The sequence below is a fragment of the Pseudorca crassidens genome, chromosome 1 (assembly GCF_039906515.1).
Source record: "Pseudorca crassidens isolate mPseCra1 chromosome 1, mPseCra1.hap1, whole genome shotgun sequence".
NCBI lineage: Eukaryota > Metazoa > Chordata > Mammalia > Artiodactyla > Delphinidae > Pseudorca > Pseudorca crassidens.
In genome coordinates, this window is record NC_090296.1 from 121657698 (window position 1) to 121684255 (window position 26558).

Genomic DNA, 26558 nt, shown 5'->3' on the forward strand with positions numbered 1-26558 from the left:
GCTCATTTCATGCCTCAATGCACACGGCTTCCCGCCCCGCCTGCCCGCCAGGCCTCTCCCGGTGCCTCCATGGAGACAAAGGAGTATGTTCTGTCCCTCATGACCCCTGCTGTAGGCCCAGAGGGGCACCGAGAGAATCCCCATAGGAAAGAGGGAACTCCCTGGGGTCCAGAGAGAGGGCAGGGACCTCACTGGAGGCTGCCCAGCAATCAGGGCCAGAACTTGAGCCCCACTTTCTCCGCTAGCGGCTCCCAGAACCCACTCCTTCTGCCCTTTCCCCTACCATTGAGGGGCTTGTGGAGGGGGCCGCTGCTGCCACTGCTGCCCAGCTGTGATCTGGAAAAACTGACTGACCAAGTCATTGACTCTGAGCTCCTTCCAAAGACCAAATTAGTCTTAGAACCCAGTACAGTGTGCAAGAAGGGGCCTCTCAGAAGCCCGGCCAAGCCCCTTCCTCTTCCACATGAGGAGAATGAGGCTCAGGAAGGGCCAGGTCTGCCCAGGATCGCGAAGGGTGATGGTGGCCCCAGGTCTCTGCCCCCGGCCCAGAGTTCACTGGGGTCCCCCAAACTCTCAGACTCCTGGCCTGAGCACCTGCTGCCACCTTGGCCACCCTGGGAAGGCAGTGTGTGGGAGAGGAAAGAACCAAGGAGAACCTTCAGCGTGGGGCTGGCCCAGGAGAGCACAGGGCAGCCTGAATGGGAGGGAGCGATTCCAGCCCTGTGGGGTCTGCAAGCCAGCCAGAAGCTCGGCTCAGATTCAGGGAGGGGAACTGTCCCAAGTCGGCCACGTCCCTCTCCCCGGTAGTTACTGCTCGGGAAAATCTCCCAGCAAATCTCAAAAGGCCTGGATCCCTGCACAAGGGGCGGGAGAGAGGGGAACAAAGGGGTGGGGAGGGGAGAGAAGAAAGTCTGGGTTTCCCTGTGCATCTCCCCACAGGACGCCCCACCCTCCATCCCTGGTCCTGTCCTAGTTCTGTCCACTATCCCCCCTGAAAAGCCTCAAGCTCCCCTCCCCACCTCCCACACCTACGTCAGGGCTCCTTTTCACACACCTTTTGGGATTCTAAATCTATTTGATTTGCTTTATCTTGGAGGGAGCTCAAGAGTTTCTAAGGCACAAATCCCACCTCAGCCCTGTCACTGCCCTGCGGGTTGAAAAGCCAAGCTCTGGGACTAGCACACAAAGCCTGCCCACTGGTCCCTCCTTGCTCTCCAGCTGTCCCCTCTGCACACACACTGACCCCTGCCCTTCCTGCTGGCCCTACCTGGAATAAGGACCTCATCTCCACTCAGGCACCACCACCTCCCCTGCCCTCTAGCCTCCTGCCCACACACTTCCATCGCCACAGGTTTACCCCACAGGGTCTTATTTGGTCAGCTTTCCCTCCCAGAATGGACCCCTTGAAGGCAGGGAGGCCCAAGGCTGTTTCTAGCATGGCCAGGCCTACCAGGGGAAATGGTCAGGGGGTGGAGGCTGGAAAGGGAAAAGACCCGCTCCTGAGGTGTGAGGAAAGGTGGGGTGTAGGAGCTGTATGGGTTCCAGGGTCATTGCTTGGCAGGCAGAGCCCTGCTCAGGAGCTGTGGGTTTAGATCCCACTCCTGCCTCTCACTAACTGGGAGCCCTGCTGTGTGTTTCCTTAGTTCTAAGGCTCTAAGCAGAGGGCCAGTGAGAGTGCGTGATGCTCCCAGGGGCAGCAGGTGCCCTCACCCTCACCCCCTGACCCCCTGACCAGAATGGCTTTAAAGGCAAGCAGCAGACACAGGTAAATAAATAGCTTGTTTATTAGTAATATGTTACATTATTAAAGTGCATTGAGAAGAGATGCAGGGGCCGAAGCTGGAAGGCCACTAGCCCCAGGCCCTGCCCCAGGCTGGCCAGACACAGCCAGAGAAGGGCCCAGCTCTCTGCTGAAATTCATGGACAGGACTGGGGGCAGAGCCGCCCACCTGGAGAGCTTGGCCCAGGTCGTCCCTACAGGAATTCACAGTTTAGCCTAAGTTATAACATGTCCTGAGCTGAAGGTGGGAGGCTAGGAGCATGGAAGCACAGCCCCTGGGGAAGGGGGCTGAGGGGAGGGGAGGGGAGGGAGCCCCCACCCCCCGCCCCCCAACCCCCAATGCCAAGGGCAGAGTCCCGGAACCTCCCCCTGAGGACCTGGCTCCTCCTTCAAAATGAACACGGTGAAACTAGCGCTCAGTTTTCTCCTTCATTCTCCCCTGTCTCCCTCACCCCACCCCCTCCCATAACCACCCCACATCAGGGGCTTGGACGACGTCCCCTTCAGACTGGGCTCCCAGGGCAGAGCCAGCTCATGCCACTCTCGCCAAACCCACACCCATCCCTGGACTCTTATCGCATTCCCGGGAGCCACAGACTGGGACCCCCCTGCCCGTGACCCATCCCTTCCCCAGCCCCTCCCTCCCCACCCCACCCCAGCACGCAGTTTTGGTATTTCATACAGATGCAGTCAGAAGTAGCTATACATGAAATAAGCCTAACATAAAAATAGAGCTTTTTCCGTCCTTCTGTCCGGAAAGCAAACATCCTTCAATAAACATGCAAGGCAGCTGCCTAGTGAGACCCAGGGCTGGTGAGGGGGCCACAGAGGGCAGCCCTGGGCCTGCGGGAACACTAGCCACCCCCAGCCATGGCAGGAGGGAGGATGAGGGGGGCGATTTGGGTATAGAGAGTCCAGAAGGACTCAGGCCTCAGCCCAAACGTCCAGAGATGGGGTCCCAACTCCCCTCTTTAAACCCCACTCTCTGGGCCACAGGCTCTTAGGCCAAGAGCATCATTGCATTTAGTCAGTCTGAGGAGCAGTTTTTGAAAAATGGTCTCCAAAAGATAAAGTCTTGGGTCAGCAAGGCGCCAGCTTCACAGTCGGAGCCTTCATTCTCTGGCCCACACCCGCCCCTGCCCCACCGGGGCCCAGCAGCCGCCTGCGGCTGGCCATCTCCAGGCCTGGCGTTCCCCGTTGGGTTATGTAGTTCCCCTGGTAGAAGTGGTGGGCAAGGAGCTCCGGGCCCAGCCGGTTCTGGGTGTGAGACTTTTCTAGTGCCTTGGGGCTGCAGAAGCCTGCAGCATGCCCAGCCCCAGGAGGCCCTAATGGACCAGCAGGCCAAGAGTAAGCGTGGGCAGGACACCCAGCCAGAGGGAGGCAGCCAGGGCGCGGGCGCGGCCCAGCAGGTGTGAGGTCATGGCGCCATCCTCGCGCAGCAGCTGCCAGTGCTGAGCCTCATGGAGGTAGGAGCCCTCCTGGGCCTCGCAGTAGTAGTGGCCGTACTGGAGGTCCGTGAGGTTCTCGATGAACAGGATGCAGTTGGGGCTCTGGTGGCCGGGCTCACAGCTCTGCTCCACACTGTTCTCGTGGCGCCACGAGTAGGTGGCGTGGCGGGACTCCATGGGGCAGCTCAGGTAGTAGCGAGAGTTCTGGGCCAGGGAAACCTTCTGCAGTGGGGCTTGTTCTGGGGAGGGATGGAGAGATAGCCATGAGGAGGGGCTGAGGGCTCCCAGGGCAGGCTGTGTCCTCCCCCACTGATAGGCCTCCAAGGCCAAGGCTTCTGAATGAACGCGGGGAAACCAGCGCCCAGTCTCCTCTTGACTCTCCCCTGCTGCCCTCACCCCACTCCTCTCACAACCACCCCACACCGATGGGGCTCCCTCCACAGGACTGTCCTGCCCACCTGTCTGGAGCCCCCAGGACCAGACCAGGCCTCCCTCAGACAGGGCAATCGGGGCACGGCGGTACCACCCTAATGGGATGGGGGCAGGGCCAGGTCATGTACCTGGCTTTGGGTTGGGGCACCCCTTGTGTGGCTCGGCTGGATTGATGGACTGCAGCATTGGCCTGGAGTTGGAAGGAAGAGAGAGGCTAAGCAGACAGGAGGCCACAGGCCTGGCCCCTTCCCTGTCCTCCTCCCCACCCAGCATCAGCAGTGGTGCCCACCCAGAGGAGGGTCTGGCCAGAAGGGCCGCCTCCTGTAGCCCATCAACCCCCACTGCTGTGTTCGCTGTCTCCTAGCGACAAGGGATCCCAGCCAACATACTCTGACTTTGGGGAGCTGTAGATGGAGACGCAGCGGTCCTGGTTCCAGCCGCAGTAGGGGTCTCGGGCCATGAGGCAGCCATGGCAGCCCCCACTGTAGACCTCACACAGGTCCAGGGGCACCTGGCTCACCTCCCACTGGGAGTTCACATACAGTTTCCGCTGGAAAGAGAAAAGGACTGAGTCAGGTCAGGGCCCCCATCCCAACTGAGTTCTAAGCCCCTAAGCTTTGGTCCAGATGCCTGGCAGACCCTGGGGCCCAGAGACCCAGCAAAGGACATGCAAATCACAGGCAGAGGAGCTCTGTCCTCACCTGGCCATCCCTGGGCAGCCCCATAGGGCAGGGGTTGGTTGGGGAGGCTCACCCGGTCAGCGTCCAGTGACATGGCCTGGATAGTGGCCGGACGGCGAAAGGGCTGGATCTCCAAGATGCTGAAGACAAGGCTGTGTTCCCGTTCCCCCGACTCCACCACCTTGTGGATGGTGCCCTTGTCTGTAGGTGAGAGGCAGAGGGTCAGCAGGCGGGAGTCCCACCCCAGAGCCAGGCAGCCTCCCTCTGGGCTGAGCTGACCAGGAACAATGCCGGTGGGGAGGGCTGGGAAGTCATGGCTCAGGCAAGGGTCATAGGACTGGGGTGGGATGGGGAGAGGACAGCATGACTGGGGAGGGTCTTAAGAGCCCAAAGGCATCGCAGGAAGCTTCCAAGCCTGGGCCAGGGAGGCTATCGCAGGAGGCCCTGGGCTCCCCAAGGCCGCAGGGGAAGCTGGAGCATGGAGAACAGAACCAGCAGTCTCACAAGGCCAAGCACTGCTAAGCCTCCAGCTACATGCATTAGCATTACTTCGTTTAATCCTCCACACCCCTGGGAGGTGGGTGTTATCATCCCCACTTCGAAGATAAGGAAATGAGGCACAGAAAGGCTAAGCAACTTGCTCAAGGTCACACAGCTGGTGACTGGAACCCAGAGGGGTCAGAACTCTACCCCTCAACTTCTTCTATAAACCCCTGTGCTTCCTGGACTCTTTGGGATTTGTTGTCTTTAAAATAAACTTTTTATTCTGAAATAATTTCAGATTTACAGAAAAGTTACAAAGATAGTACAAAGAGTTCCCGTACACCCTTCGTCTAGTTTCCCCTAATGTTTCCTCTTACATAACTGTGATCTATGTCACAGCTGAGCAGTTGTCACTGGTACATAATTATTAAATCGACTACAGACTTTACTGGGATTTCACGGGTTTTTCCACTAATGTCCTTCATCTGTTCCAGGATCCAATCCAGGATTCCACATTGCATGTAGTCTTAGGGGATTTTAAAATTTTTATAAAATCTTAGATCTGAAAAGGACCTTAGGTTCAGCATAGGGGAACCCAAGGTCACACAAGAGGCTGCCTGCCTCAGAGGCCAGTGCTCTCTCCATTCACACTTATCGGGGACTAATGGGCATCCTGACCCCTGGGTCCTCCCAATCCGACCTCACGGGCTGTCCCAGTTTCTAGAATAGCCTACCTCCCTTTTGCTCCCTCCCAATTTCCCAGGGTACCACTTGCCCCAAAAAAGCAGTCAGATGATCAGATGATTGCCTGCCTAGGACCTTTCCTCTATGTGTCTGTGACCCGCCTCTGCAGGCTCTGGGATGTGGCCCCTTGCTCCTCCGGCCCGACAAGCTCCCAGCCCAGTCACTACCTTCATACACACACTGCCCTTCACCTCCTCCACACAGCGTGGTGACAGCCTCCCATCGCTTCTCCCAGCCGTGAGAGCCTCCCATTCGCTGCAGAGGGCTCAGAAAGGTCTATTTCATATCTAGCCCCAATCCTTCCTGCTGCAGACTCCAGAATAGTATCTCTCTGCAAAGGCCCTGCCATCTGCAAGTCCTTGGTCACATCTCACTAAATTCTTTGCATCCCACATCAAAAGTTTCCTCTCATCTGCATAATCCCGAAGACAGGGAGAGGGTCCAGTTTCCTCGCTCTGCGTGGCAGAGGCCCACAGGACACCCTGGACCAGGTCCTTCCTCCTGACTTCCACATCTTTTCCTACCATCTTCAGGAGTCAGACAGCTGGACCAAAGCTATACCCAGCTTTGCTCAGACTTACAACATTTCTGCCTCTGAATCCTGGCACCTTCTAGCCTATGATGCCTTTCCCTCTTCCTTCTGCCCCACCTCCTCCGGGAAGCTCTCACTGCCTGACTCTTCCACAGCCACACACATTAACTCCTGACAGCTCTTAGTCACTCAATTCTCCCAACCAGATGTTAACTACATTACTCTTTATACCCATTTTTACAAAGCAGACCAGGGGCGGAGTGGGGGGGGGCAGGAGGGGTTGGTCCCGGGTAGCCCCTCACCTGTGGTTAGGTAAAGCACATGGAAGGTCTCCCCGTTGCTGGCGTGCATGCGATGGACAACCACTTTCTGGTAGTGGTACTTAGAGTGGAACAGCGGTGCCTTCAGAGGCCCCATGGGCTCCACCCTCTGCACCACCTCAGGGTGACTGTCGGCCACCTGGAAGGTCTCTGTGGGTATCGGCTGCCGGTCTGGGAGGCACTGGGAAAGGAGAACAGGTCCAGATCAATGGGGTGGCTGGGCCATGGGATTGGGGCCTGGGCCATGGTGGGTGTCACCGCTCACCTTGCCAGGCCGTGGGTTGGGAAGGTCTGAGTGATAGCCCTTGAGTGAGGAAGTGCGGAAGACCTTGTCAATGTCACCGAGGGAGTACACGCAGACGGCAGAGTAGTTCCTGGGGGACACACAGGCCACCTCAGTGGGAGGCCCAGGACCCACCCACCTCCACTCACCCAGGCGAGCCCAGCACCAGATGGGGTACAACTGCAGCCTTCCGACCAAGCTCCCTGGCCTTTGAGCTCCATGAGGGCAGGGATTATCCTGGGGGCCATGGCCAGCGCCTGAGCATTACCAAAAACCATTGAAGGAAGGAGGGAGGGAGGACGGGAAGAGGGAGGGAGGGAAGTTCAACCTAATTTCTTTCTGTTGCAGTGCAAAACCACATCCTCTATTCTGCCACAGAATCACTGAGTTCAGAGGCCAACCCCAGGGCAGGAGAAATCCCAACACGTGCATCCTTGGAATGCTGATGCCCAAGGAGGCCAGACCTCCATCCCCTTCCCAGACTGCTGGGTCCATGCACACAAGAGCCCCAGAGCAGGGTCTTGGCTTCCCTACCCTGCCACCCACCTCTCCCCACACACACCTGACACTTTTTGCCTGCCTGTTTTCAATCAATGAGAGTGATTAAGAGGTGTGAACTGTCAGGCGCAGGCAGTGCCTGAGCGGGTGTAATAGCACCCGGCACCCAGCACCCCAGAGGCCGCAGCAGCCTTTTCCCGGGCACCGCTCTGAGTACACAGCTGGCGGGCACACAGGCACAGTGCAGCCGTGAGCATGCATACGGCGCATGTACACACACCCATGTGTACAGACTCACAAACACACCAGGACACACATGTCCCCGAGCACTGTGTGTCCACCCACCCCAGGCCCAGCAACAGCCTTGTCCCTTGAGCCGGGGTCCCTGCTCTTACCACACCAGCCCTCCCTTGGGCAGGGCCCAAACCCTCTGATCCCCACTGGACACTTAACTAATGCCAGCCCCAGCACCAGGACAAGGGCCACTCACCAGGGGTTGGAGAAAACGCCATAGACCCTAGTGTCCCTCCACTGGCCATTAGGGTCAGGGAGCAGGAAGACGTCCTGCAGCCTGTTGAAGTTCTTGTTGCTGGTGGCGTCACTGCACACCAGCATGGCTTTCAGGAAGGTGTTCCACTTGGAGACCGACAGTGAACTCTCTCCACCCTGGTCCCCCTGGAAGGGTGGAGGGGAGAGGAGGTCCCTCAGCACCTGCCTGGGCTGCCCCACACACCCGGGGCACCTGCTGCCGGGAATGCCAGCACCCAGGCTTCTGAGGAGGAAGGGAGGCCCTGAAAGGGGTCGGGACCTGCGAGGGGACGAGGCTGAGGTACCCCACCACTCAGGCCAGGTTCTTGGGCCAGGCTCCAGGAGGCAGGCCTGGCTGACCCAGGGCACAGGGCTCACACTAGGGACCTGCAGGGTGCGGGTACCAGGTCCCCACAGAGCACACCGGCTCAGATACACATCTGCCCACTCTCACACGTGCACGCTCACACACACGACACAGACCTGCACAACCCAGCACCTCCACACAGGGGAAACACACACACGTCATTGCACTCTCATTCGCACGCACACGCTCATGCACCCTCTCCACGAATACACACATTTGCACACTATCACACGTGCACTTGAGCCCAACCATCTTTACCCACTCACAGGTGCAGGGACACTCCTGTGCACGCACACTTCCTCCCACAGTCCCATACAGACTCACTTGCACATTTGCACACAGGCAGTCACACACTCACTCGCTCCTGTTCGGGCACAGACACTCAGCACTTGCTCACCCTGCACAGCTGGGCCACTCGGGACACGTTGAGAGGGGCCTCGGGATTCTTGTCAGGGTTGTCCTCTCGGAAGAAGTAGTAGATCTTGTCATCGTAGGCCTGGTCTTGGTGCACAATGGTGGCCTTGATGAACTGCGGGTCTACCGGGGACAGAAGTGAAAGGGTGTGAGGCGGGGAGCCCCTCAAAGGACCCACCCACACCCTGCCCACCCTCTGAGTCTGCACAAACAAACCCGGGTCAAATCACACCTGGAATAAACTTCAGAAAAACAGATCTAACACCCCAAAGGGCCTGAGCCTCTGCACTCCCACCCCACACCTGTGTTGCCCTCTCTTACAAAGATGTCATTGGCCCAGGAGCAATGACTTCAGGCCTAGGGACTGGGGGGAGAGCCCTAGGGGCCCCTATGTCACTTCTGACTAAGTGGCAGAGCCCTAATGAGGAGGGAGTGGGTGTTGCCCCCATGTGAGCTCAGCAGAGGGATACGCTATGGCACCCGGGGACTCCACACTGGGTCTGGGCTTTCCTCTGATTTGTTCCCAGAGGGTGCTGGGCCCATCCTGCCTCCACATCTTTCTCTCTGCTGTTCCCCTGCTCCCTGCCAGGCCAACCTCCTCAGCTCTATCTTCCCAGGGCTGTACCAAGCTCCCGCTTTCCCGACTGGCCTGTGGCCCTAGCGGCCCTAGGGGAGCCTCCCCATAAACGTGCGGATCCCATCTGCCGCCCTGAGCATTCACACCGCCTCATTCAGCTCAGCCCAGCCCAGCCCAGCCCAGCCCAGCTGGAGCCTGACTCACTTTGCATGACGGTATCACTGGTGTACAGCTCAATCTCACCCTTGATACGCCGGAACCGAGGGATCTTCCCATTGTATTCCTGCTTCCGGATAGTGGAGTACACCTCAGAGCCTGGGCACAGCGGGAGGAGCACGGGTAAGGGCACACAGGCCCTGGAAATCCCTCCCCCGGACCTGGGGCACCAGGCACAGCGCCGACCACCCTCCCCCTGCCCAGGGCAGCAGCCCTCTGGGAACCCTCCTGCGCCAGCCACAGCCCTACCGTCAAACAGAACCAGGGAGTTCTCATCCGGGCTGAAGGGAGCATAGCCTCTCCTCTCACCAAGCAACTCTGCAGTGTCATTCACCTGGGGGAGACCAAGGGGGTCAGACTGCCATGTGATCCCACAGTCACTGCCTCCCATGGGTGCCAGCTGCCCAGCCAGGGTCCCCATCCTCCCCGGAACTCTGTACAAGGTGAGGCCAGCCTCAGAGTCCCCCCACCTCCTTCCCACCATGGGGAGCAGAAGCCCATCAGACAAGGGTGAGCTGACCAGGCACAGGGGGAGGGGCCTTCTCACCAGGGTCCAGCAGCTGGGGCGCCGGGCATTGGTGCCGCAGACCAGCAGCCCCTCGCCCTGCTTCTCCAGGAGCGTGATGTAGTTCTTGCAGTCCTGCTCGGGAGAAGGGGAAGGAGAGAGGTTTGTTGGTGGGAGGCCCTGGCAGGCCTAGCACTGGGACCCTCGGTCTTGGGGAAGAAAGCATCAGAAGTCTGAGCACAGGAGGCAGCCTCTAAGGAGGGCCCAGAGCGGGTGCAGCTGACGCCAGAGGAAGGGCCTCAGGGAAGGAGTGTCTCCCCCTCAGACTGGGAACCCTGGGGCAGGGCTACTTCTCTCCTCCCGGACTGGGGCTCCCAAGACAGGGCCAGGCCTCCTTCCTCAGACTCTCAGGAACCTTTCCAAGGGGTCCAGCCTCCCCTCTGCACTCCCTCTCCCCCACTCACCTGCTTGTCCCGGCAGGACCCCTTCGTGGAGCCAATGTTCACCTGAGGGGAACAGGGGGAGCGTCAGTCCACTCTGCCAGGGGCAAGATGCCCCCGTAAGTGCTTTCCGTGCATCCTCAGGATAGGCTCATTTGACAGATGAGCAACTAGGGCTCTGAGAGGAGGAGTGATTTACCCAACATCACACAGGCTGCTCAGCCTGATACCCGGAGCCAAAGCCCAGAGCTCATGAGCCAGCCCAGAGATCTCAGAAGACAGGGGCCATGGGGTTCTGGAGCCCAGCTTCCCGCTAGGCCTCCGCAGTCGGCGCTACCCGCCCAGCCAGGCGTGTTAGCTCTGCGCTTCTCTCCACACTGCCCCAACACCCACGCCAGTTGGGACCACCCTCAGGGAGCCTCCCCCAGGGACCATTTATGGGATATAATAGGGGGTTGACCAGTTCTGGAAGAAATGCCAGTTCCCCCGGATTCCCTGAGGCTCCTCTCCAAGGCCAGAGGGGAGATAAGAAGATGGGGAAGGGGGAAGAGAAAAGGGGGCAGGGAGAGGGGTCCAGGCTCACTGTGCGCATGGAGGCGTTCCTGCCCTTGGAGAAGTCGAAGACATAGACCTTGCTGCGTCCACCCACCCACACGGAGGAGCTGCCCGGCTCATGGAAAAGCACCGTGTGCGGCTCGGCCAGGCCAAAGTCCACATGGTCCTGCCCTGCATGGCCTAAGGAAGAAACAATTGGCAGAAACGTTGAGGCTGGACCCTGGGCTGGAAGATCCTGGGCCCCCCCCCACCATTGCATACCGGCATCCCCCGAGCAACTAGTGCTTGGAATGGCTAGGGCGGCGCCTGAACTCAAGAGCTGTGAGCGGGAGAAGACAGGGGTCCTCTGGTGGGGTCCAGCAACCAGATGTCCTCACCCCAAAGCCATGACCCCTACCCTACAATATGTGTGACCTCAGAGTGGGGGCAGAATTTAGGGACCCCTGGGGAGAACAGACCGCCCCCCACCGCCACACACACACTCTGCTGTTCCTAAGGGGCTGGGCTTGGGCAGGAGGGACCAGGGCTCCCAACTCTGCTCTGAGGCTCTCTGCTATCTAGGACAGAGCAAGCAGCCACTTCCACCCCCTGCCTCTAAGAACCCCACGTACAGTTCAGGTTCCCAGGAATCACTTTGCTCAGAACCCTATCCCCTCCTTCAGGAAGCCCTCTCTGACCCTTCCCAGCCCACTCCATCCCCTTAGTGAGCAGGTCAGTACAGATCAGAGCTGGAAAGGAATCTTAAGTCCACTCTCTCCCATTTTAAAGATGGAAAAACAAAGGTCCAGAGAGGGGCAGCCCAAGCTCACATGGTCAGTAGCAGGCCAGGAACCAGAGCTCCTGCCCCCAAGCTGGACTCTGCACCCTGGCCTGCCCTGGCCTGGTTTCACAGAGATCCCAGCTCACCCCGGGGGGAAAAGATCAGCCCTCCCTCCCCAGCAACTCTGGGACAGGGGGCCCTTCACAGAGCACAGCCTGGGCCTTTAAGTAAAAGGGCTGACCGGGACAATTTTTCCCAAGATAGAAACTGCCTGTAGCCACTGCCTCCGGGGAGAAGATGTCTCATCTCCGGTGACACTGCTGAGGTTGTCCTGGTTGCAGGGCTAAATTACAGGAATGGGACAGCCTGTGGCTGCGCCCCCAGCAATCAGCCATCTTCCCACCTCGGACCAGCCTGGGTCCTCAGCCTGACCACTGTTTACTCAGCTGCAGCAAACTCAGGGGCAGCCAACTTAGCAGGGACATCCCAGCAGGACACCCTCCAAGCCCAGAGAGAACAGAACTGCCATGTCCTTGAGTTTACCCCCAATTCCCCTTGGTGCCGCTTGAACCATTCCTACCGATGCTGCATTCAGCAGGGACGAAGAGCACGACCTACCACGCGACCCCCACCTTCATTCCCTTTCCTTTCCTTAAGATACATCCCCGCGTGGCCAAGTCATCCCTGGAAGTGGGCTATTCTTACCCTCCACCTCAGCTGTGGCCCAGCTCACTGTACAAATGCAGAAACGGAGGGCCTTCAGGGATACTCTAGCCCAAGGTCGCACTAGGAGGCAGGAGAGACTGGCTCATCCAGACTGAGTAGTGGTTCTCAGGTGCGTTCAGGGAGATGCCCGCACCACAGGCCACAGAGAAGTGCTGAGCTCACTGCCCTCGGGTGCACCTGGGTCTCCTCCGGTGCTCCGCAAATAGCCTGACAGCTTAGGACGTCAGGCCTCCCAGGACCCCAGGGCTGCACAAGGTGGGAGCTGACAGCCCACTTCCTGCTGGGTGGTAGGGGTGTGGTGCTGGCCAAGGCTCGGGCAGGGCTGATAGGTCTCAGGCCCCAGGCCCCCCCTCCCCACCAGCTGGAGGGGACAGACACAAGGCCTTCCTGACTCAGCTCCATGGCTCCAGCTCCCCTTTCACCCGCAGCCCGAGCAGCGGCCACTGTTCCCACAGCCTAGCCTGGAATCTAGACAGTCTGTAGCCCCAGCTCCCCACCTACTCCCCCAGACAGCCAGGCGACTGGGAAAAAGCTATATGTCTGTGTCTGAAGATGTTGGGCTGGGGCCTGAGATCTGAAGCCCTCCAGAGGCCACAGGGGAGGAGCCCCACGGCTCAGGTCATGCTGGCCACCTCCAGACAGTCACCTCGGCTCACATCAAGGCCACACCCCAGGCCTCAGAAGAGGGGCCTGCACAGCCAATGCACAGCTCTAGTGGTGGAGAAAGGGGTGCGTGAAGGGGCCCTGAGGGAGCCCTTGTCTGGGGTCACAGGGCTGTCAGAGTGAGGAGGAGATGCAGTCCTGCCCTGGGAAGTCTAGTCTGATGGGAGAGACTCAGCCTGGCCCCAGAGAGCAAGGCCTGAGGGGGAGGCCCGGCCCTATCCCGGAATCCAGCTGGAGAGGTGAAACTGCAATAGCAAAGCAAGCCTCCATACCACGCAAGCAAAACTGCTGGTACAGACCCCAGAGCTGCTCACAAAGCATTGCTGAGAACACAGAGGGAGGGGGAGGGCTGCCTGCTGCTGGGTGCGGCGTCGGGGGCTTCCCAGCCAGGACAGTCCTGCACAGATCTGCAAGTATGAGCCCTGTTCCCCTCAAATCCTGGCTGCGGCTGCCAGGGTCAGGATATGGAGGGAGGAAGCGACTGCTCACCTCATTTTGCAGAAGAACAAACAGGAGCCCAGGAGCATTGCCTCCCTCAACCCCGAAGAACCCGCCCCTCCCGGCTCTGTGCCCGGTGATGTGCATGGGGGAGATGGCACCAGCTCGGCCCCAGGACGAGGCCTTGACCCGTTCTCTACCCCAGCCCCAGCCCGGCTCCCGTACTGCCCGAGGCCCTCAAAGGGCCTGATTGTGCCCGGGAAGTGTCTGAGCGGCAGCAGCTCAATGAATACATGAAAGGAAGCTTTGTTCAGGTCACAGGAGCCGGGGGCTGGGGGCTCAGGGGCAGGAGGGCTGCCTGGAAGTGAAGGCAGAACCAAGCCTTCACAGCCAGGATCTGTGGCCCCTTGGCACCAAGAGGGGAGGTGGCGGCATTCAAGGCTCCACCCACGCAGAGGCTGAGCAAGGCTGGGGGCTGCTCCTAAAGAGGCCCAGCCGAGGGAGCAAGTGCCGCATCCCTAAGTGCGTCCTTTTGCTTCCTTAGGAATCCAAAAGGATGGGGAAGGCGGACCAAAGCTAGATGGGTCAGAAACAGGCAGGAAGAGAATTCCGGCCAGTGGAAACAGCCTGAGCAACGGTGGGGAAGCTGGGGAAGCTGACCGTACGGTGGGTACAGAGACCTAATGAGAGGAGAATCAGGAAGGCGGGCTGAAGCCCTGAGTGTGATGGGGGAAGGGAGCTGCAGCGGCCCAAGGATACACCAACCCACTGCCTGTCAGTCTGCGGAGCTGCCCTCTCCTATCTATGAGCAGGGCCAGGATCCAGAAAGCCTCCTCTCTTCCAGCATCACCCCCCAGGTCCCCCTGCCTGACCAGCCCCCTCTGCTTTCCATCCTGGATGTCTAAAAGGAGCACCGTCTGGCACCGTGTCTCCCCCCTCACTCCCCGGCCTGACGCATTAGTGGCTGACTAAGTGGGAGCTAAAAGCTCCCAGAATAACCAGGGGTTCAGGCAGGGGAGGGGGCTAGGGACACGTGGGGTGGGCATGGCCCCAGGGGCGGGCCGAGCACAAGCCTCCACCCCACCCCCATGTGATTCTGAGCCAATCCTGGCTCCTTCTGGACCAAGAAAGGGCACAGTCAGGCTGCCCCATACCCAGCTAGATTCCATGGCCCCCGAAGCCCCCACCTTCCTCACAGTGGCAGGACCAACAAGGCCCAGCCCCAGCCCCGTCAGAAATGAGGGTCGAGAAGATGGCTGGGTGCGAGGGGCTGTCCTCCCCTATCACAGGCCCCCAGCCAGGCCATCCATGGGGCTCTGATCCTGTTGGAATGAATCAGACCTTCCTCTCATACCCCCCACGCTCCAAGCACAATCCCAGCAACCGACTGGCTGGGACAAGTGTGCACTTCCGTGGAGTGGGTTTTCCTAAAGCAGGTCTGCCTGGTGGAGCATCATTCCTCCTCATTCACTCTGGGTGCTGTCCCCATCTGGTCCTCGCCAACCCCGTATCCTCATTACTTGTGAAAGAGGGCTGCTCAGGGGGAGGGTGGAGTGGCGGCTAGGATGGGGGGCAGTGTCGTTACCTGTGAAGGGAGCAACAAGGGATGGACCCCACAGTTTGGTCTGGGCAGGGACAGCCTTCCAAGCTGACCCAGCGACCTGACGGGCCTTGAATCCTAACCTCAAGGAGCCCTTTGAGAGCAGGCAGTGAGGCGGGCTCTGAGAAGGGCAGGAATGCTGCGCCCGGCAGGGAGTGCCTGAGTCAGGCAGCCAGGGAGGCCCGAGCGAGCGTGGGGCAGGAGCCAGGCCTGCCTTGGACTGGAGGCCCAACCACATCAGGCAGGAGTCTCCTCCCACAGTCGTGCCCCACCTGAATCACCAGTCCCCCCTCACACCCTCGCCAGAGGAAGAGGGAAGGCCCGTGTGGGGCCCAGGAATTAGCCTGCAGCCTCGCCACCCTCTGGAACCCCACAGGTCAAGGTGGAAGGGAAGAGAATAGTCACTAAGCTGAGGGAGGCACGGAGGCCAGAGAGCCCGTACCACTGGCCCAAGGCACAGAACAAGGGAGACAGGGGAGTTCCCTGATAGCCTGGTGGTTAGGATTCCAGGCTTTCACTGCCGTGGCCCGGGTTCAATCCCTGGTCAGGGAACTGAGATCCTGCAAGCCACACAGTGCAGCCAGAAAAAAAAGAACAAGGGAGACAGAAGCAGAGCGAGGCAGCCGCTCAGGGTTTCTGGTGCCCATCACCCGGCTCCAGACCAGGACCACAGCCGGAACTTCCTTGAGCGCCTCTTGATCTTCAAAAAGCTGTACATCACCTTCTCTCCACTTCCCTGTGTCATCTCCTGCTCTCCACCCTATGCTCTCTTGCAGGCCAGGGAATAAGTCACTGACCTGATAACTGAAGGGAATCAACCAGCCACCAGTCTTCCAGGTAAGACTCTGATCTCCAGGGGCCTTCAGCAATCAAAGCCTTAAACTCAAAGGAATGACTAACTGTGGAACTCTGCGTGTGTCAGATTGGTGGACGGAAACCTTTCACAGGAGGGGGAGGGGGGGCAAAGGAACAAATGTTTCATCGATGTTGCCTCTCGCAGTATGGCCAGGCATGAGGGCACGAGCAGCCGCTCCTCATATCCAGAAGCCCAGTTTCCTGGGAGGCACGGGCCTGTGCTAAGGAAGGGCTGTGCTTGCCGTTGGGGTGCTGGCGACACTCAGCAGGGCAAGGCTCCAGACACAGCTGCCTGATGGGCAGAGCCGGTGTGCTGGGGCAGGCGGTGGGTCCTTGAGGTGGTACTTAGTTCATGGGGGTGTGGGAGGTGTGTCTCTCTTTATCAGCCATGGGAACAGTGAGCTGTGTGCTGGGCCGAGGGGGAGCGTCTTCCCGCCCACCAAGGTCAGCCGTGGGTGGGAGGGGAGCGCATCTCAGGTGTGGGCTCAGCCATGGTTCTAAAAAGCTTTGTGCTCCCTCTCTCAGCCAAGTGGCTGGTTGGCTGTGACTGTGACCAAGAGCTGGGCCTTCCTGAGTTTAGCTTCCTCCTCTGTGGACTGGAGGGGCTAAGGTCTAGGTTTTATGAACCACCATGACTCTTGGAACAAAACAATCAGGGTTAAGTTTGGGGGCGTTTGGGGAAAGTGTGGGGTAGTGAGTACTGGATAAGTCAGAGATGGCTTCCTAGAGATGGAGGCAGCAGAAGAAACCACGTCCTCATCTGCTTCCAGCAACTAGCTCACCAAATCCCCCAACCACCCTGTAAAGAAGGCAGGACAGCATCTGCGTGCCCATTTTATAGACAGGAAAACTGAGGGCCTTCCACGCCAGCAAGGGCTGTGTGCTCTCTGCACTGCGCCACTGTACTCAAAGGACCAGAAGGCTTGGCTGGTGGGGCAAAGGCTTGTGGGTAAGAAGTAGTGTGGAGAGAAAGCTGAGTGTGTCCTGGGGTCGGGGCCGAGCCGAAGCAGATTCCGGGGGCTCGGGGAGGGAAGGCTGGCACAGAGGCCCAGCCAGAGGGGGGAGGAGGCTCCAAGCCCAGGGAAGTCAGGAGGCCACGTCAAGATTCTGCCCATTCTTCAGCTCAGCAGGTTCCAAAAGCCCTAGAGTGAGGTTGAAGTCAGCTGGTGGATCCTTCAAAGGAAAGGATGGGCAGAGGTGCAGGGCCTGCCCTTGGGCCCAGAGCCAGGGCAGGGGTCAGGGAGAGGGCAGAGGAGGGCTAAACTACCCCAAGTAGAAGAACGCAGGCAGGACAGGAAGACTGCTGAGAAACAGAAGGTTCCTTACCTCAGCCTTAGCCTGGGCCGGTGGGGAAGGAGGCAGGGGTCAGAGAACAAGGGCAGTCAGCCAACATAGGCAGTTAGGGAGAGCTAGCAGGGTCCGGGCTGCCAGGGCTGCATTTCATCAGAAATCAGAGATGCCAAAGGAGGAGGATGATACTGGCAATGATGATATCCCCACCCCCACCCCGACCTAACCGTTCCATAGCATATACTATGTGCCGGGCACTTCTCTGAGTGCCAGGTGTATTAACTCATTCAATCATCACTGAACTCTTATAAGGTGGCTTCTCTTTTTTTTTTTTTTTTGCGGTACGCGGGCCCCTCACTGCTGTGGCCCCTCCCGCGGCAGAGCACAGGCTCGGGACGCGCAGGCTCAGCGGCCATGGCTCACGGGCCCAGCCGCTCCGCTGCATGTGGGATCTTCCCAGACCGGGGCACGAACCCGTGTCCCCTGCATCGGCAGGCGGACTCTCAACCACTGCGCCACCAGGGAAGTCCGTGGCTTCTCTTATTATGCCCATTTTACAGATGAGGGCAGCTAGACACAGAGAAGTTGAGTTAACTTGCCCAAGATCACACAGCTAAGTGGTGGTGTGGAGGTTGACACTCAGGCAGACTGACTCTGGAATCTGTATTTATAACACTGTGTTCCATAGATGAGCCCTTGGAAGCTTCTAGGCCAGCTTCTCCCATACAGATGAGGAGACTGAGGCCCAGAGAGGGTGGAGCCTGGTCAGAGGCTGCTTGGCCAATGAATGCCCGAGCTTCATCCACGATGCCCTAAAGACAGTGTGTGTAAGTAAGCGTGGGTGTGCAGGCCTGAGGTGGGGAGGGGACTAGGGATCTGGGGGTGTACTGCGGCCCTGAGTACTGACCAGCGTACAAGTATCCCATGGTCTCTGCCCAGAATAGAAGTGCTGTGCAGTCTGGGACAGGCTATAGAGAAGGGAGGATGTGCTGAGACCCTTCCTTACTATCCGGCCAGCCAGGTTCCCACCCAACCTGCACAGGCAAAAAACACTCGCTTCTACCCACCCTGGCTCCTCAGCTCAAGAACCCACCATGGGGTCTTCCCTGGTGGCGCAGTGGTTGAGAGTCCACCTGCTGATGCAGGGGACGCAGGTTCATGCCCCGGTCCAGGAAGATCCCACATGCCGCGGAGCGGCTGGGCCCGTGAGCCATGGCCACTGAGCCTGCATGTCCAGAGCCTGTGTTTCGCAACGGGAGAGGCCACAACAGTGAGAGGCCTGCGTACTGCAAAAAAAAAAAAGAACCACCATGGGTCCCAACTGCCTGTCCCAGCAGGGCCCGACTCCTCTACCTGGCAGTCAAGGCCCACCCGTCTCTGCTCATCTCTGCCACGGCTGAGTCCCGCTTCCACCCTTTGGCTTGTGCTTTCCCTTCCCCTGACTGCCTTTTCCCCTTCTCTCTAGGCACGTGGTCTTACCTGTCCTTTAAGATCTAGCCTCAATCCCCCTGGCTTCACAAAGTGTTCCAGACTGCTCCAGCCCTCACAGCTCCGTCCTCCCTCTGACCTTGTGCTATACACCATCTGGCACACACTATCTTCTCTCAGATCACACTGTTTTGGTGGAATTTCATCTGGATTGTGGGATCCTGAAGGTGAAGGCCAGCCCTCCTCCTACTCCATGGTCCCTGGGCCAAGCCACGGCCAGGACTGGGCAAGAGGGGGCAGCTCAGAGCGCAAGGAGAAGCAGGACTGGGGTAGGTCAAACCCCAGTGTCAGACGCGGAGACACCTTAGAACAGGTTCCTGGGCCGCTGTTAGGATGCCGAGCTTACCACAGTGACCTTCCTCCCTCACTAGGCTGGCCCAGAGCCCTGGGCCCAGAAGACAGAGAACACGAGCAGCAGTCTGTGCCCCGTTCCGCCCCACACCACGTCCCTGCCTCTCTCTCTAGCCTGGCTCTTCCCCCTCCCCAGGAAGTCTTCCCCTGTGGCACCACCCCACACTGACCCTTCCTGCTCTCACTTCCTGTCACAGTCCTTGGCTGCGCAAAGTTCCTGACCTCCCCACGTGCCCTCTCTCGTCACAGGCCGCAGGCCCACCTCTCCAGGCACCAGCATGCCCCCCAAGGGCAAACCCAGGGTTTCTCCTCTTCCCTCCCCCAGAGGAGCGGAACACAGACCTAGGCACGGGACAGGAACTGGCTGCCCTCCATCGTGAGGGCTGCCCCCAGGGGTGTGCTGGCTCAGAGCCCCAGCCCCTGACTGGAAGAAGGGGGTGCAGGAGGCTCGACAGCATCCGCCTAATCCCAGGCTGCTGTGACGGTTAAACCCAGATTAGCCCAGGCCATGACACAGATCAACCTGCCCCCGAGACCTGAGGCCCAGCTGCCCTGAGGAAAAGACCAGAAGAGTGCATGGAGCTGGCCCAAACCTAAGGTCCTGAAGGGAGGACGGTCGTGGCTGCTGGGGCTCCTGGGAGCAGACAGCACTGGGGCAGGGAGAGTCTGGGCTCAGCTGAACTGGCTGAGGAGGAAATGGGCACAGGGAGCCATAAGCCTGGGGACAGAGCATGAAGACAGACAGACAAGTGGAGGGAGGCCAAAAGCTAAGGCCAGGGCAGGCTCGGGCAGAAGACCTAGCCTGGTCCCAGCTCTGCCTGTCTCACTGGGTGATGCTGGGCCAGTCCCCGTGATCTCAGAGCTCAGTTTCCCCATCTGTAGAATGTTGACCCAGCTGATCTCTGACGTTTGTTTTCTGACATCAGGCTGTGTTAGCGTCATCCAACAAGGTTCCTTAGAGGAAGTGAGATAGAACTGGCAGAAAGGAGGAGGAGGGTGAGTTGGGTACATGGAGGGATGACCGGCAGGGCAATGGCCTTGAGGCAGGAAAGCATGGGGAGCTGGGGAATGGTGAGGGAAGAACTGTAGGAGATCAGGTGGGCTGTGTGCTCCAGCTGGAATGCTCAGCACAGTGACCCAGAGGGATGCAAGGGCCTGGAGAAGGCCAGGGCACAGTCCTGAAGACACAGCAGGGCCCAGGCCAAGGTGGGGGGTAGGAGTGGAACAAGAGGCTTGGAGGCTGAATAGACCATAGGGGGAAAGAAAGAGATGGATCAAACGGTCCGTCACTGCCTGGGCTGGCTAGGGAAGGGAGAAGTCCATGTTCTCTGATGGGGGTACCAAACAAGAGGCCACAGTCCCTGCTCTAGGAGGACCCCTTCCTCCCCCCTACCCTCCCCCCCGCCCCCACAAAAGAGGAAGCTTCCAGGGCAGCCAGGCCTTGCCAAAAAAGGAAACCAAGAAAAGGGGAAGTTTTCTGGCCCCAGAGCTGTCAACCAGAGCACGGGAAGTGTGGTCAGTCTCTTGTGACATAGCTAGACAGCACTGCAGTGGCTGAAATGGGACTAGGGGTAGAGGGTAGGACATCAGGTGAGGGCTGAGCTGTCAACTCCAGGGCCACCCACTCCTACCACTGCTCCCTGTAGGCTGTTGTGCCCCACCCCCTAGGCTGAGCCTCAGCTTCCCACCCACACATTAGGGGCCCTGGCCTGGCCCTCCTCCAAGAAGAGTGTCCAGCTCTCCCTGCTTCTCCCAAGTGCCCAGCCTGGGTAGTGATATACCCCTGCTGAGGTGAAGGTTCCTGGAAGGGGAAGCTAGGCAGAGGAAGGTCATCTGCCCCTCCCACACCTGCAGGGCCCGGCTGATGCTGGGGGAGCTCCTCACCCCATGAAGAGTCTCTGCTGAGGACTAGGCCTCCTCACCTGGAGAACTCCTGTGGTCAGGAGTCAGGCGGAAAGCCCTGATGTCCCTGGACCCAGCCCCAGATTTCCATCAGGGAGCTGTGACACTGGGGAAGTCTTCCCTGCCTGCCATGGTCCTTCCTTCCTACTGCTGGGCTGGCTGTGGAAGGTCAGGTGGCATAGCTCAGATATCCCTTCCTGCACGAAACCCTCCTGGAGCCCCCAGGCCCAGGCTGACTCAACGTCTCCCTCTTGGGGACCCCCACACAGCTCCTTTCCTCTCCTTGGTCCTAGTTGCAAGTTCTGGGGTCTGAAATCCTGTCACACCAGGGTACTTCCTCCTGTCCCACCCCTCCCCAAGCTGGCTCCTATTCCTCTTGCCATCCTGACTTATCACCTCTTCCAGGAAGCCTTCTCTGACTGTGCAGACTGGGTTAGGTACCTCCTCGACCCCCACAGCTGCCTCTGTTACAGGCCCTGACACATTTCATTGTAACTGTAGGTTGACCTGCCTGTCTGTCTCCCCATCTACACGGAGAAGCCTATGGACACATCTAGTTTCTCATCCCTGGTCCCCAAGCCCAGGACCAGCACAAGGTCGGCCCCAGCAAGTGATAAATGTCAAAAATGCTGCATTACTATGCCCACCCTTGAGGTCACAACCCAAATGAGCCGCTTCCTCCAGCTGATCACCAGCCTTCGCTTATGAGAGAAAAAGAAAGGAAAGAACACGAAACTAAAGGATTTCCCTGACTTCCCAGATTTCAATTTCTCCTCACTGCTAGGCTTTGAACAGACCACTGCAGCCTCCACCTACCCCAGAGAGGCAAGGGATTAGTGCTCTGATAAGTATAAGCTCCTCCCTATACCTGCTTTGGAAATTTGAGGAAACTGAGGCTCAGGAAAAGGCAAGCACTTGCCCAGAGTCGCAAGGAAAATCAGCAGAGCTGGGTCCAGAACCAGGCTTCCAACTTCCCATCTCTTTCCTCCACACCGTGGTCATCTTGGGCCTGTGCCAGCATCTACCTCACCCCAGCCTGCTCGTAGAATCTTCACTCTTCAGGACAGAGGGGCCACAGAGCTTGGCAGGAAACTCCAGGTGACATCACCAAGCATCTCTCCCATCTCTCCCAGCTTAGAAAACCCCCCCTCCTCCTGGGAACTGCTCCCCCACCCCGCCACCCTGTTCGGCAGGGGGAGTTCACCTTGAAGGTGATGAGTACATCTAAGTTCCCAAGGGGGCAAGGATTTCCACTGGAAATGGTGATGCTTGGAGAGCCCCAGCTGTGACCTCATCCCCTAGAGGAGGTAACAACACCCCCCTGCCCTGCGGCGCGGCCCCATAATGGCTCCCCCAGCAGCCACCAAGTCAACAATAACATCCTGTTGTTTAACCGGACAAGGGTGAGGCCAGAACCAGCTGGATAAGTGGAGACTGGGCTCTGTTTCTTGCTGTGGACAAGCTGGCTCACCTCTGACCTTGGAGGTCAGGGCCTTCCTGGGCTTCTCCATCTCCTCCAACCAGGGATGGAATGGGAGAGGGGTATACAGCTTACACAAGCGTGCCAACCTCCAGCCCTTACCTTCAAACCACCCCCTCCAGTCCCTGCTGCAGGGAGGTCAGGCCCACAAAGTCACATCCTTGACTGACCATGTGTCAGCGACAGCCCTTGGGGGACAACCTCCAGAGCCCTGGCAAGCTCTGAGGGTCAGAAACAGGTACAGAGCTCAAGGGTACCTGGCAGGTCAGTACTAGCACATCCCTCTCTCTGTCCAGAGCTGTTCTGGGCCAGGCCTTCATCAGGCTAGAGAGGCATCAACCGCCCTGAGAAGGGCAGGCTGGGACCCTCCCAGAGCTCCCTTATCTAATCTTTCCCTAGAACTTATAGGTCCAAGCAGCAGGCAATAAATTATGGAGAAGATCCCTCCATACCCATTCCAGTCCCCACACCTGTCCTGTCTTATAACTAAAAGCCCTGTCTAGGCCTCATGGCGAAGCAGCTCCAGAACCACCATTACCCTTGATCTAGTCATTCCTGGAGGCCACCGTCCGCATCCCCTCAGCCCACTGGTATATAGGGAACTAGGCCTACAGCAAGGGTCCTCCTCTCACCCTACTCCTTCGTTTGCCCCGCCCAAGCCCATTCCCGTCCGACTACCATGTGTCACTCCACAGGAACTAGGAGGCAGCTGTCAGCTAGGCATACCATTACCAGCTGGTGGTCCTGGGGGACAGGTGGATGGCAGGGTCTGTCTGGCCAGTGGGGTGCCTGGCACTGGTGAAGAAGACCACAGACGGCCCTTGGACAAGATAGGTGAGGGGCTGGCACACCCCAGTGGGGGTCAATAGTGTATTACCAAGCAGAAGGCATGGCCAGTGTGGCTACAATAGTGAACTGTGTGCAGGGGAGAGAGCACTTTGGAAAGTGGGTAAGAGGACAGAAAGCAGTTTTAAATAGCCTCAGGGTGGGGACTAAGTGCCCGAGATGGGGAGGCAGCATTAGGTGCTAAGAGGTGGGTGTGCATTAAGTATGTGTGTGGAAGGGTATCTTGGGAAGATGGGGGATGTGGACAAGCAGAGCCAAATGCAAAGGTTTGGCGCAGAGGGAGATTCCAGAACACTCAGATGTGGCCATTCATCTGCTTCAGCGTGTACAAATGCCGTGCTGTCCAAGACAGCTAAGGGGACTGAGGCAAGGCAAAGATGCTGGGAAGGCAGAGGAAGCTCAGACTGGAGCTAATACGACTGAGGGGTGTGTAGGTGTCCACCATGAGTAGATAGATGGCCAGAGGTCCAGATGTCCTGCTCCACTTCCACCAGGAATGCCTCTCTGGCTGGGTAGCAGAGCTGGCCCCCAGAGTACCCTCTTTATGGCCAAAAAATTGCCTAAATCTTTCTCCACTTCCTAACCCAGAACAAGCACTGGTCCTGTGCCAGATCAGAGCCCCCTGACTGCACTGTGAGCTCACACAATGCAGAGTGACCTTGGGCAAGTCACATCCCCTCCACTGCAGCCGCAGTTCAGGCCACTCGCTCTTTGAGCGGTTTTTTTTTTTTTTCTTCTTCTCTCTCTGCTAAGAATACCTGCCCCAGATAATGCTCAGGCTCTGGCAATCCCTGCAAACCGCCTCAGGCATCAAAGGGCTCCTGGAGGGGCCAGATCCCCCCACCCCCCACTGCAAGGCCACCACCACCACAGGGGGGCCCAGCGCCGCCAAATTTGGGGACAGAGCCCAGTCAGCCTGGAGGTGGGGAAGCATATGTGTGCATTGCAGGGGAGGCGAGCTCAGCCCCTCGCGGCAGAAAAACCTCAAAACCCACCCAGCCGGCTTTCTGACCCATCGTACAGTGTGGTCTAAACTGAGGCGCCCCTGGGGGAGACTCCGGTCCCCCAAGTTCACATAACCACCAGGGCCTAAAAGCTGCAGCCCTTCCCCAGATCCTCTGCCTGGGGGTCCCAATGGCCGCGCCCCACCCAACGGGCACTGCCCCCCACGCTGGCGCCGATTCCTGGTGACAACTGCCACGTGCGGACAAGGAGGGAGCGGCCGGTCCCGGCACTGCAGAGGCAGCGCCCCGGTGTCTGAAGCCTCTGCACCGCACCACGTCCCGGCTCACCACTGGGTGCCCACCCCCTCTACCCGGCCTGCGCTCGGGGCCGGGGCGGGGGCGGGGGGCAGGCAGCGGGGTCTTTGTTCCCGCAGCCGGAGCGCGGCGGCGGCGGCGGCAAAGGGTCCGCGCCCCCCTTGCCGGCCCAGCCTGCGCCCCGCGCGACAGCGGAGACCGCAGCTCAGGAAGAGAGGAGCTGGGTGGGGGTCCCGGCGGGAGAAAGGATCCCGCACAGAGGCCCCACCGCTGGAGGACCAAGAGCGCCTCGGGGCCGAGAGAGGGGCCCTCTCCCTCCCCCCTGCGCCCGGGCGCTGCGGCTCCCGGCTGCGGGCGGACTTGGAGTGACTTAGCCGGGTCTCCAGCCCCCGCGGCTCTCTCGCCGCAGCGTTACTGCCCGCTCCAGTGTAGCAGCGCGCACATTCACACACTCACCCAGACCCACACGCTATCCACGGGGACAGCCCAGGACCCGCAGAGCCGCGCGCACGCACTCCCTCCGGTGCCGCACACTCCGCACCCGCGCCGCGCGGCATCGGATCCCGCGCCCCGCCGCTCACGCGGCGCCACCTACCTTTCCAGACAGCGGAGATGCGGGGTCCGTTCCTTGGGTGGCCTTGGGAGGCGGCAACCGTCCAGAGCAGCAGCAGCAGCCGCAGCGGGAGCCCGGACCGAGCCAGCGGACTGGGAACGCGGGCGCGCGGGGCGCCGAGGGAGGCGCATCCGGGCGGAGGCGGTGTCATCCCGAGGCCCGGGAGCGACAGCGGAGAGCAGCAGAGACTGAGCCAGCGCGCGACAGCAGGCAGAATCGAGCGCGAGGAGGCGGAGTTAAACGCCTGACCCCACCCCGCCCCTCCCCCCCCCCCGCAGCCTTTCTCGCCTCCCGGCTGGCCAAGGGGGCGCAGTGACCGCCGCCCGAGGAACCTTCACCACCTCTTCCTGGGCAACTCCACGGGGAGAACCCGGGTGGGCGGGAAGCAAGGCAGACTTGTGGTCTTCTGTGATCGGCTCCAGGTCCTGTCCCCTCTCAGGGCCTTAGATTCACTCCCCCCACCCCATAAAGGGATTGGCCTAGAAGTCAGGGAGGACCTCTCCTGAGGGCACAACCTCGCTAATGGTCAGTTAAGTGTTTGGACCCTGAAGGCTGTAGTGCTCAGAGGATGGACTGGCCTGAGTGGATAACAGCTCCTCTGAGCCTATAAGCAGGAGCAAGATGCTTTTCCCTAATGAGGGGGGGTGGGTTTCAGGCATAGGGTCAGTAACCTGTGGGGAGCACTCAGAGCCCCATCCTTGCTCTGCTGTGAGAACACGGAATTTTCATCTTGGCCTGGCTCCCTCCCCTCCTTTCTCCTCCCTTCCCCAGCCAGCAGCAGCCTTCTGGGCTGCCTCCCCCCCAGCCAGCTGGTGTATGCTCAGAAAATCCAAACTCATTTCCATGTGAGTGGAGGGGGATATAATTAAGAAGTCCCCTTCCCCAAGTAGAAAGAGAGGGGAGCATCCTGCATGCCCAGGACTCACTGTTGGGGAGGCAGAATCAGACCAGCTTTAAGTGATCTCTGCCCACAAGATGCATAGGGCTCAGCTGCGCAGGCAACCTGATGACCTGGTGGTGACCCCCGGCAGGGTCCGGCCCAGTCCCTCTGCAGTCATCTGAACAGCCCCAGGAAGCTCTGCTGTCAGCTTATCTTTTCAGAGCCACATGTTTGCCCTTTGTAAAGAAGTCTCCTCTCCCTCAAACCAGAGAGGGTCCAGACCCTCCATCTCTGTTTCGGCCCAAGGTAACCATGGATGGGAAATCCACTTATCCAGTGCTTACTGGATGTCTATCCCCAGATGGACTGCACGGAGAGAAGACAGGTTGAGGAGGAAGGAGCAGAGGTGCATTGGGGCCTCCAAGACACACACACCTAGCTGGACTCGATTCACATACTGCAGACACCACCAAAGACAGGGAACAGGCTGCCCTGGCCCCAGCCCCAGCTCCAGCCCTCTGTCCAGCTCCACAGCCAAGAAAAGGTTATCACCGGGAAGTTCTGCCTTACCATTCCATATTTGGTTTCCAGCTATCCCTCCTTTC

General features: G+C 59.2%; 1 protein-coding gene across 3 annotated transcripts; it reads right to left on the minus strand.

Moving 5' to 3' along the window:
* Nucleotides 1-1766: 1766 nt before the first annotated feature.
* Nucleotides 1767-25295, minus strand: SEMA7A (semaphorin 7A (JohnMiltonHagen blood group)). 3 transcript variants are annotated; one of them, XM_067753357.1, is made up of 14 exons: nucleotides 25056-25295; nucleotides 10831-10982; nucleotides 10272-10313; nucleotides 9850-9942; nucleotides 9552-9636; nucleotides 9291-9401; nucleotides 8493-8632; nucleotides 7691-7875; nucleotides 6685-6793; nucleotides 6402-6600; nucleotides 4414-4541; nucleotides 4050-4210; nucleotides 3789-3850; nucleotides 1767-3467 (listed from the first exon to the last, which is right to left on the minus strand). In XM_067753357.1, exons 1-14 carry the CDS (start codon nucleotides 25222-25224, stop codon nucleotides 3106-3108), a joined length of 1998 nt encoding a protein of 665 aa, XP_067609458.1. In that variant the 5' UTR covers nucleotides 25225-25295; the 3' UTR covers nucleotides 1767-3105. The 3 variants fall into 3 exon arrangements, with proteins under 3 accessions (XP_067609458.1, XP_067609467.1, XP_067609473.1); XM_067753366.1 differs by lacking the exon at nucleotides 25056-25295 and adding an exon at nucleotides 24917-25026; XM_067753372.1 differs by lacking the exon at nucleotides 25056-25295 and adding an exon at nucleotides 12268-13338.
* Between the last annotated feature and the right edge of the window lie 1263 nt (nucleotides 25296-26558).